The 12018-nt window shown below is 41.2% G+C and overlaps 1 protein-coding gene across 6 annotated transcripts in view; it reads left to right on the top strand.

The window, feature by feature from the left end:
• The window catches only part of LOC5569655 (ataxin-2 homolog), a 59914-nt gene extending 48220 nt beyond the window's left edge, over positions 1 to 11694 (top strand). For 3 of the 6 annotated variants that reach the window (XM_021854316.1, XM_001652868.2, XM_021854319.1), the window contains 3 exons: positions 299 to 1412; positions 1792 to 2009; positions 9103 to 11694. In XM_021854316.1, the coding sequence (XP_021710008.1) occupies positions 299 to 1412; positions 1792 to 2009; positions 9103 to 9566 (1796 nt within the window). In that variant the 3' untranslated portion in view covers positions 9567 to 11694. The remainder of the gene's footprint in view (positions 1 to 298; positions 1413 to 1791; positions 2010 to 9102) is intronic. The other 3 variants (XM_021854317.1, XM_021854320.1, XM_021854318.1) reach the window with 2 other exon arrangements.
• The last annotated feature ends 324 nt before the right edge of the window (positions 11695 to 12018 follow it).

The following is a 12018-nucleotide window of genomic DNA, read 5'->3' as shown; positions in this document are numbered from 1 at the left end:
TAGAGTCACTAATTGCCATAAAAAGTCCCCACAAAAGTTGTGCCTTTTCGTGTGATGAACATTTCGTCTTAGAATTGTGTTATGAAATGCCCAATAGTTTGAGATAAAACGGTCCTCATGCTCATGCTGAAAAACACTGTCAAGCAAACAGTGTTAAGCTAGCATGGGTGTGTACTTTTAAAAACTGCAGTCAGAATTTTGTTTACTTGTGATGACCTCGCAAATGTTGCATTATATGTTGTTTTCTCGATGGAGTCATACTAAAACTTTGAACACCTTCCCTTCGCTCTCATTTTAGTGTACAGTCACGTGCAACATCAACCACATCAACAACAGCAGCAACAGCCACCGCCACAGCATGGCCAGTCTTCGGTTGTAAATAGTAACAATAATATGAACAAAATGAATGGCGACGGTGGAAGGGACATGTCGAATAGTAGTACCATGAATGTAAATAGTAACACTAAGCCTTTGCCTCAGCGTACCATGCGGCAATATCCGAGTGCGGCCACGGTTAACTATAACGAACCACCGCCATCGCTAGGGCCGCAGCAAATGTCTGGCCAGATGCAAACGATGGGCAAACCCCCAATGCATGTTACCCATCCACATCATGCAACTCACATGCCTCCCCCGCCAGTCGATACTCAACAGATTCAGCAACAGGTGGTAATGCAGCCTCATCCAGTGGTACTCTCCGCGCCGATTATCAGCGTACCAGGTCCTGCTCCACCACAGCAGCAGCAAATGCAACAACCTCCACCACAACCACAGCGCCAGGTCATGGACAATTTGCGGAAATTCGGCCAAGACTTCAAATTGGCCGCTCCTCAACAGCAACCTCCCATGCAAAACGTTCATCAACAACCACCTCCCCAGCACAATGTCCAGCAAATGCAACAGCAGGATCACACCTCACCCAACCAACCGCCGATGGAATCTTCACCGCCAATCTCACAAAAGCATTCTGAACCATCGCCGCATCAACAGCAAAACCAATCTTCCCAGACTCCTTCAGGAATTGTACACCAACCTCAACACATGGTTCCAACGCAACAACAACAACCCCAACAACAGCCCCAATCTCAACCTCCCCAACCACAACAACAAATACCACAGCCACAATCAATGCAACAATCTGCAACAAGCTCGCCGCCACAAACCGCCTCGTCGGTTCACAGCAGCAGCAGCACCGGATCGATTAGTCAGATCAATACATCCACTAGCAGTAATAGTAGTGCCAACAGTTCTAGTGTTGGCAACCAAAGTCAAAACAGCTCTGCTGGGGATACCAGCACAGGAAGCTCCAACGTGGACGGTACGGCAAAGGTGCCCCCGAAAAAGACTTTCACTCTGAACCCCGCGGCCAAGCCGTTTACACCTCGCAGTCCTAGCACTCCTAACCCGTCGCGGTAAGTACTCTTACACTGGCATCGAAGGTTGTGGTTGCTTTTTCACAGCTTGTCTAGATCAGGGTTTCCCAACCGGTAACACAGGCATGTTTCCATAGCGTTCAATTTCAAGAACTCTAATTTACAGGGGTCCGCGTAATGCTTGTGGGAATTCAAAGGGAACCGTAGCTTCGTAAAGGTTGGGAACCACTGCTCTAGATAAATACATAGACATACTTTATGCTTGTCTCATTCAGAACAACGCATACTCATATTTGCTGGTGAGAGGTTCATTTCACAAGGTCGAATCTGCAACAACTAACCAATCCACACATCGCATTCCCGCTGGGAGCTCATCCAAGTACTAATCGGGTTTCTCATTACTTATTTTCTCTAAAAGTCACACGTCTTCTAGCCCACACACCCCGCAGACGCCCGGTCCGGTGATGCAGCAGCAACAGCAACCGCAACAGCAGCAACCGCAGGGCAACTATCCGGCCCAGCAGCACATGCCCACGCATCAGCAGATCTACGTGCCGTACGTGATGCAACCGCAGACCGCATTCCAGACGGCACAGCAGCACCCGCATCCTGGACAGGCGCGCATCCGGAAAGGTGGTAATGATTGTTTAAACATATTCTTAGCATTTGGATTTCACGCAATTCAATGTGGGGTGGTTTTGAATGGGCGTTATACGGTACCAGTTGGAGATCTCTGTGGTCTGAAAAACTCTTTGATTCACCTGTGCCTCAACTCTTGCAGTTAGTCATGTGATAATGGTCCTAGAATATGAACTTTTAACTTTGTTCCATTTTATTGTCCAGTTGGCTTGCAGCATGGGCGCTATTATCATCTATGTTTAGTATTTTGCCTCTCTGTAGGAATTTCACCACAGCAGCAACAAATGAGGTATTCTTGGAGCAATCCTCTATCCTTTTGGAGGCCCAGAAATTTCAAGGAGAATCTCTGGAGTATTATCAGGAAAAACACACGAAAAACAAAATATACCCAAAAATTTGAGTGTGACAAAATTTCAAAAACCATTAAAAATGTTTTTTTTGGGATTAAACCAATGAAAACCATTTTAAAATTGAGTAAACATGCATTTCTGGCCTAAACTTAAGCGTTTGGTACTAAAATTAGGACAGGGCTTTAGGACTCTATTGTCGAGGATCTTTTGGGATTGGAAATATTCTCGACTTACCAGAGCATAGAGTATCTTCGTACCTACCACAAGACAAACACATGCACAAATGGTCAACCAGCAAAGGAAGCACTCAGCACGTAATTGTAGAAGTTCTCATAAGCCTTCTAAGCTGCGAAAAAGGATCACGTAATTATTGAGCTGAAATCGAATTCAGGTTAACTTCTGCGTTCATGAGTCCTCTCATGGCGTAGGAGTAACGCGCCCTAACTAGAGATCAGGGAGTCGTGAGTTCGATTCTCACTGAGTAGACGTGTAACTTTTTCGCAAAACTTCACATCAATTTGTCCATTTAATCCAATTGCAAAGTATATGTAATGTTCAGCTTTTCGGTAGTTGTTAAACTTCCACTCGGGTGGGTAGCCGTAAACCACGATTCATAATTAAAAACAAGTATTTATCGAGCAACGGACTCATGTTCCGTAACCGGTTGAGAACGTCGCGACCCATTGGAAGCCCACACAATAGAAACCTCAGCCAGCACAGTTGCTGGCTAGTGTTGTGTGCTATTTCATTACCTAAAAAAATAATGCGCTCTCGGGCTAGGCTTACTTAGTTACTTGCTACTTGATGGACTACAATCCGCTACGTTGAATCTACGCCGAATGGATAATTCTAGATTACTTTTTCAAATCGACGTAAGTAACTTTCATATGGTTTTGAGAAAATTAATTCAGAAGAATCACAACCTGTCTTTTAAAACTGTTTTAAAATTAATCAACTTTTTATTTTTTTTCGCCGTGTACATCGCTTAAATTTTGCATACATTAAGCTCGCGTTTAAAAACTAGGGAGTTCCTGTTATTTCCCACAAAAAAAAATATTACAAAATGATAAGCCGATTTATTCAGTTACTTTCGACGTTTTTCTACCAGTGTAAAATCGGCTCAAGTAGTGTTTTGTTTTGATTCGTGGTTAAGTCACTTTGTCTCTCCATACAGCGGGGCGGCGAAAGTAGTGGTTAGGTTGCGAAAGTTGAGAATCTTACTTTCGTCGTTTTGTAAATCCGGAAATTAAACGTTTTAAAAGTGAAAAATCGAGTTGGTTCAGAGCGCAACGTGTAGAATTTCGTCTGCGAAACACGTAGAATCGATAAAGTAAGTTTGTATACTTTTTTGACTTGAGTCTGTTAGAATAAGTTTTCGAGAATTCTTCTCCACTGAGCTCGGTCCTGAGCCAATCGCTTCCAGTCGCCCTGAACGTTGAGTGCCCTTAAGTCCTCTTCAACTGCAAAAAGCCAACGTGTGCGCGGCCTACCACGAAGCCGACGGCCTCGTCCGGGTTCTCTACTGAATATTATTTTTGCTTGTCGTTTTTCCGGCATTCGTACCACGTGACCAGCCCAACGCAGCCTGCCGTGTTTTATGAGCTTGATAATATCCACTTCTTTATATATTTGGTACAACTCATGATACATGCGACGCCGCCAGATGCCATTTTCTTGTTTACCGCCGAGTATTGTTCGCAGCACTTTACGCTCAAAAATTCCAAACGCTTTCCGGTCGACTTCTTTTAACGTCCAGGATTCATGGCCGTATAGAGCAACCGGAAGGATAAGAGTTTTATATAGCGCGAATTTCGTTTTCGTCTGCAGGCTACGGGACTTAAGCTGGTTACGGAGCCCGTAAAAAGCCCTATTCGCAGCTGCAAGACGCCTTTTCACCTCGCGGGTAACATCATTATCGCACGTCACTAAAGTACCAAGATACACAAATTCTTCCACTACTTCAAATTTCTCACCACCCAGCACCACTTCACTACCAACGTCACGATTGGAACCACGCTGTCTACCAGCGATCATGTACTTAGTTTTGCTGGTGTTGACGGTAAGTCCAATCCTCGCTGTCTCCCTTTGAAAAGGCACGAATGCCTCTTCTACGGCTCGACGATCAATTCCGATTATATCGATATCGTCAGCAAAACCCAGGAGCATATGCGACCGGGTGACGATGGTACCGCTTCTTTGCACGCCCGCTCTCCTTATAGCTCCTTCGAGAGCAATGTTGAATAAAAGGTTCGAAAGCGCATCTCTTTGCTTCAATCCATCTAAGGTTACGAAGGAGGTTAAAGTCTCATCCGCAACCCGCAAACTTGATTTCCATCCATCCAACGTTGCACGAATCAGTCGAATCAGTTTCGCCGGAAAACCGTGTTCTACCGTTATCTGCCATAACTCATTTCTCTTTACTGAATCGTACGCCGCCTTAAAATCAATGAACAGATGGTGAGTCTGCAAGTTGTATTCCCGGAACTTATCAAGGATTTGTCGCTAGGTAAATATTTGATCCGTCGTTGATCGGTCTTCACGAAAACCAGCTTGGTATTCGCCGACGAAGGACTCCTCCAGCGGTCTCAATCTGTTGAACAGAACACGCGACATTATTTTGTACGCAGAATTGAGAAGCGTTATTCTTCGGTAATTGGCGCACTCCAATCTGTGGCCCTTCTTATACAGAGAGCAGATTAGGCTCTTCAGCCAGCTAGCAGGCAATTCTTCTTTCTCCCAATCCTTAACAGAGTACGGTGCAGTATTTCGTACAGCTGCCCACTACCGTGCTTGAAAAGTTCGGCCGGGAGCTCGTCTTTTCCAGCAGCCTTACACAGTGTTGTGAAAAACTCAATTTATCACAACTCATGCGTGAGTTTTTCATGCGTGAGTTGTCAATCATGCAACTCAGCAGTCAAAAAATCATGGATGAGTTGGCTCACCTTTTTAGCTCATTGTCTCGTATTTCCACAGTTTACTCACACACGACAATAATTTCTTGTTAGTCTGGTAAAATTATGTTAATCCTAAACGTAAACAACAACATTCGGGTTTCACGAGTTTTTGCCGGGTTTTGCGACTGAATCAGTTTTTACGGTTTGAGTTGATTGAGTTGATTTTGCGTCAAAATCTCAAGCGTGAGATTTGCGAAGCAGATCTCTAATGAGTTTGCTCTCACGGGAGAGGGTATTGATTGAGATTTTGAGTGTGAGTCTATCAACACTGGCCTTACAGTTCTTCAACACCTTAATCGCTCTTCAAAAATAAAATAATATACATGAAATACGAATAATTTAAAACAGAAAATTCCATCAGATTTATTTCATTAGAACGTGTCTGGGAATTTCCCGGGAAATTGCAACTTTATTTCCGTTTCCCAGAAAATCAAACCTCGAAAAAATTGGAAACTCTAGTCTTCAATAATCGAGAGCTCTCCTGGCCACGTCCTTGCGAAAGCTGGGGAATGGGAAAGGATATACACTCCCGTGCATAAATTTGGGTTCACTCCCTAAAAAACATGCAAAAGTGTTCTGGCCATATCTCTGTGATTACACGTCCAATTGAAATTCTCTAAGCCGCATTCGAAAGGCAAAGAGTTATTCTTACTTAGTATGTATTTTTCCAAAAACATTCTTTGAACTTTGTTTACTAAATTTGTGACATTTTTCAAAAAACACACTGAAAAATCATATCTAATTTCCTCAGCATTGGATCGACCAAAATTTTAAAACAAGGTGTCATTAGAATCGTAATTTTATATACTTTGAAGAGCACTCATGAAATTTTGGTGGAAAAATCTGAAAAGTATTCAAAATCAATAAAACAGTCAGTCAAGTCATCGTGCAAAAGTTTGGGTTCACCCCCCGTATGGTGTATCGTGCAAATTTTGGGTTCACCTGAACTTACTTAAATCTGTGAAATTTCAGACCAATCATGTACGCGCCATTATTTGCGCTCAAAAAAGCTTTAAACTATTAAAATCGGTTGAAAAATGGCCGAAATATTGACAAAAATTATGTGCGTGCGGATCAGGTGAACCCAAACTTTTGCACGATTTGCATCATACTGAGAGGTGAACCCAAACTTTTGCACGATGACTTGACTGACTGTTTCATTGATTTTGAATACTTTCCAGATTTGTCCGCCAAAACTTCGTGGGGTCTCTTCAAGGAATATAAGATTACGATTCTAATGACACTTTGATTTGAAATTTTGGTCGACTCAATGCTCAGGAAATTAGATATGATTTTTTAGGGTGTTTTTTGAAAAAAGTAACAATTTTAATTAAAAATTTAGTGTACAAAATTTTAAAAATGTTTTTGGAAAAATACATACTAAGTAAGAATAACTCTTTGCCTTTCGAATGCGGCTTAAAGAGTTTCAATTGGACGTGTAATCACAGAGATATGGACAGAACACTTTTGTATGTTTTTGAGGGGATGAACCCAAACTTTTGCACGGGAGTGTAGGAGTATCTTTGAATATGCGAATAATGTTACACTTCCTAAGTAACCAGCTAAAACTTAAATTCGCCCTCCGTGCTAATATAGGGCTTTTATAGTGCTAGCATGCCGTATATTAGCCGTATAGCAACTCTATAAGCCCAAACAGGCGAATTAGCGGGCTAGTGGTTACTTGGGTTTAGATGCAAACAATAGTTGCCTGTCGAACAAGTAAGTTATCCACTGAAATTTCTGAAAAATTGTTTTTAACATTGATTTTGAACCCAAAAATTAAGCATGATTTTATAAGGTTCGAAAATTCTAATATTCACACCTCATAAAATAAGGTTTCGGAGGCAAATGACTGTAAGCTTACCGATATGTAGCTTTTGATTGAATCTTTAAGGCTAAGTAGCCCGTCATTCGTTTTGGCAACAATGATGACCTTTCAGCTTGCATTTCAAAGTGATAAAACTCAGTCTTAATAGTTTATATTGACTTGAAAAAGTATCTCTGTACGCACTACGATGCATAAAGTATGCTGATACTTTTTCAGCTGTGTCAGTGCAAAACCAACTGGTTTTCTTTAATTCGAAATCGTGAGATGAGTTAGCAACAATCATCAACGACGCGTACAAATTTCAATGACGGCCTACTTCGCCTTAAGTATTTATGCTGCATAAGGACCGTCATTGAAATTTGTACACGTCGTTTATGATTGCTGCTACACATGTCACAACTCCGAATTGAAGAAAATCAGTTAATATTGTAGTGATGTAGCTGAGAAAGTATCAGCATACTTTCTGCACATAGGCACACTTTTCAGTATCAATATCAAATGAGAGGACTGCGTTTTATTACTTTGAAATTGCGAGCTGTTATGTCAACATGACTGCCAAAACGAATGACGAACTACTTGAACTAAATGACGAAGCCTCAAAAATATATTATGTTTTTCTGCTGCTTTAACGTTCAACGCTCCGTCATCGTAATCATCGTCATCATCAAAACTTCAAAAGCAGTTTTTCTGTTCAAAACTAAAAATTATTCGATGAAAATGTGTTCACTGTGTTTCGGTTGGAGAATCGAATACAGTGAACACATTTTCCTGTTAATTTTATTGATTTTGAAGTAAAAAACTGCTTTTGAAAATTCTGCAATCAATGACGGATCCTACCCCCTTAATACATTTAAAAACTTATATGAAACATTTTTTTCCTGTTGGGGCAAAATGGAGCCCCAAGTGTCCCCATTTTTCTATCTTTACGACAATGAAACTAATATTCTTGACTAGTCGTAGACAAAAAATTAGCTGCCGCCATCTGCCGCTTCATGAGTTATCCAGGATTTTCAAAAACATTGTTTTTTGGATTATTTTTACTAAAAGTATCATTATATCTGAAAATTTTGCTAATAAATAATGTAAATTTACTTTTTTATTGTTAAGTTTTAAAAACCTAATCACAAAATATTTTTTAACAATTTTACGAAACCATGGTCGAAATCGATTTTTTGTTTGCTGGTTTACTATAGAGTCATACAGCGCCATCCACGTCAGTGATAGAGTGTAAGTGTCTTCTCAAGAAATGTCAAAAATGCCTCAATGAACAACTTTGTAAAAGTTTTTTGCTAAGGATGCTCTTATCAAAAGATAAAACCAATCTAGAGCAGTTTTGACTTATCTAGATCAAATCCGAAAGAGTCAAAATGTAGTACAGATTATTCCTAAATACTTTGTCGAGTTTTTGGCCGTCGGAACAGCTATCTGCCCCAGTGTGCCCCGTGTCCCCCTATTTTATAGCTTTCAAAACTTCCGAGAGCAGCACGATGTGCACTGAATTTATGAACGGTGATTCTAATCTTTTTGAGTGTTGCAATATTGAAAGTAGGGAGCCGGATCCTATTTTTAGCTGTTTTGGTTAACTTCGGCAGTGAGATTTTTTAAAACTAATGAGCTCATGTTTGGTCATAATATGCGTTGTATTGAAATCCTTCTTATTAATCGATATTTTTTGCGCAATGTAATATCATTCGACCACAGCCAATTAGCTTAGCCGACTCAGAAGCAACTTCAGACGCTATAAGGAATGAGATGGGTTTGAAATTTACTATTACAGTGGAAGGACTGGCCCAGCATGGGCGACGAATTACAATTAATAACATGACATTCGCTTATGATGATTTTGATAATTTTGACGAATTTATTTGATATGCAAATCTTTTATCTTTTAGTGCGTGAAACAATGTACAATCAATCTTTTGACCTCCTAAATAACTGATCTGTTATCTCCATTTCAGTGCCGGTTCCAGCAGCCTCCCAGATTCAGGTCGCAGCAGCCACCGGTCAGCCGCTGATGACGGGTCCCATCCAAATGTTCCCGCCGTACCCGCCCATCCATCACCAGCACTTCCAGGCAGCGCCATCGTTCCCGCCTCGGTACGTGTACCACGAGACGGCCCAACCCACTCAGCTGCAATATCTGACGCCCACCCCACCTTCAACGACACCCTCTCCTGGTCAACCGCATCAGCAGTACCACCACGGAACGCAACCCTCGCCAGCAACGGCCGGACCACCTACGTACGTTCCGGCCCACCAACATCAGCCCCCGCAGTATCCGGTGGTGTGTCCCATGGTGGCCGGGCCACCACAAATCATTCCCACACTCTACCAGAACATGACCCAGGCGGCTCCTCCCCAAAACCATCACCAGCAAAACTTACACGTGATGCACGTGGCGCAGCATCCATCCGCTCAGTAGCATAAGTTCAATGCCGCCAGCAGCAACAACAACATCAGCAGCAGCAGCAGTAGCAACAGCCACCATCATCATCATCATCATCACCACCACCACCAAAACAACAACCACCATCACCATCATCCGGGCGCGACGATCAACAGCAGCAACAACTCCGGATCAACAATCGCTCACGGCAGCATGGCGTACGGCGGTGGGAAGCCGATGATCAAGAACTGATGAGGAACCGCGGCGTAGGTTTGTGTTTCTGGTAGTTCATTGTTGAATGTTTGTGTGTGTGTATCATTGCGTGTGTTAGGAACCGACGTACGTGTAGTACTACTATTGTAAATTGGTCAGAAGAAGAATCAGAGCATCGCGAGTCGAAGGCCACCCGCTCTTCTAGAATCAGAAGAGCATCACAATACCCTCAGTCAGCAGAGTAGCTTCTTTTCTCAGTCGTTTGATTGTTTTGCGCGGCGCAGCATAAGTTATAGTACTATTACTATTGTAAACTCTAGTAAGTAGCTATGTCAAAACTGTTAAGAAATGGACAGGCGTGCTGTCGACGCAGAGATGGATGGTGATGGAACGAGGGGTAGTGTTGCATTTTCTTATTTATTTTTAAGTGTTTTCGGAGCCGCGCAGGAGGTGGTAGACATTGTACGCGAGAGAAACACACAAAACACACGAGAAGGAGGTGAAGATACCTATTAGGAATTATCAATTTCATTGCCAAGTACTAGTAGAATGTGGCTAGGCCAACGGCAGTGCTAGGAATAAACAAAAGGCTAGAAAGTGAGTTGCGTAGCGAGTGAGGACAAAGTGAAATGGAAGGATGAGTTTTGCAAGGAGCGGAGGAAAAGCAAATAAAAAGAGCATTGTAAAATAGCAGAAGTTCTATGAATACATTGCACTAGGGTCCTGAAAGAAACATTGGGAAGATGGAATTAGAGCCTTGGAATGGAACTTTAGACGAAAACTGTCTGCTACAAATCAATAATATTAGTTAGGCCCTATTTCTGGTGTTATTCAAAATTAATGTGGTCCCCATTTTCGTAGAAACGGAATCGTTTATTTTCTTATTTGTAGATACATGCTTTAACAAAGTTTTAGACCATTACATTACAAGCAACTTTGCCAAAAAGTGTTTTTGTAGCTCTTAAATTGACCGCTTTAGAGCTTCTTTCCTATGTTGACATAGGCTAGTACATAGAAAACTGCTTTTCGAGCTCCAGCGTTTCTAATTTCAATATAATCGAAATAGTCTTTAGTCACCTTAGACCTTTAAAAACTCATTATGTTGAGAGAGATATCTCTTTCCTTTTAAGAGGTATTGTTATTTTTCTTGCAATATCATATTATTATATATTTTACGAAGTTTGATTGGTCCACAACTTTGCTAAAACATGTATACCATAACTTCTACAAATAATAAAATGGGTTATTTCTTTCCTATCAAAATTTGGACCACCATAATTTTGAAAAACACCAAACAACAAGCCTAACTAATACAAACTACATAGTACAAGCCAGTTTTTGTCTAAAGTTTCATTGTAAAGCTCTATTTACATCCGCGTAAATCTGCTTTCTTTACCATAGCGCATTGGGAGATGATATGGAACGTTTTAAAACGCTGATTTTGAGAGCAAACATAGAGGTTATAAGTTAAGTTCTGACAGGTGACATGTACGATGATGCTGGGAAGTCAAGGAAATTCCTATTACGAAAAGATCCTGAATCGACCTGGAATCGAACCCAGCTACTTTCAGCATGGCTTTGCTTTGTAGCCGCGGACTCTAACCTCTCGGCCCCTGTCGAGCTGACATTATTAGCAAATCTGATAAATGATATTTTAAGAAGATATTTTTCTTTATTATGAGATTTTCAGTCCTAGGCTGGTTCATGTCATTTTAAAATCATCATCGTTTTCGAAAAATATAAAAACTGATACTTTTGTTTTCTCAAAACCAAAGCATTTCTTATAACAATTTTTTGCTGGTCATCACTTCTGGACATTGGACAGTGATGAAACGCATAACGAAGTACCTCACGAGTGTAAACCAATGCAAAACAAACATAACAGACACGCGATCAGACTTGGTTTGAGAAAGAAATAAAGTTCGCGAACATTTACTCGCGAGTAACCGAACAAGGTGTGATTTATTATGGTTTTTGATAGACAAATCAATTGCATATCCATCAAACCGACAGTAAACTATCAGTTTATAATCAAAAACCCTAAAAAACAGAAATCTCGGAGAGGAAATAGCTTTTTTTTCCAAAAGCGCAATTGACTCTGAACAGCTTTGAGCACGTTCACGAATCACTTTAGCTTCGTTTACTCGCGAGCACGGCAGATGTGAATAAGTCAGCATTTTGATGCTCGCGAGTATGTTGTTTTGTTTTCGGTTCAGCAGATAATATCTGCTTATATTGTATTATTATGTTCACCACTTTGCATCATTGCTTCTGG

This window comes from Aedes aegypti, chromosome 3 (genome assembly GCF_002204515.2).
Source record: "Aedes aegypti strain LVP_AGWG chromosome 3, AaegL5.0 Primary Assembly, whole genome shotgun sequence".
NCBI classification, from domain to species: Eukaryota; Metazoa; Arthropoda; class Insecta; order Diptera; family Culicidae; genus Aedes; species Aedes aegypti.
The sequence above is the reverse complement of the archived record's forward strand: the minus strand, read 5'-3'. Positions and strand labels throughout refer to the sequence as shown.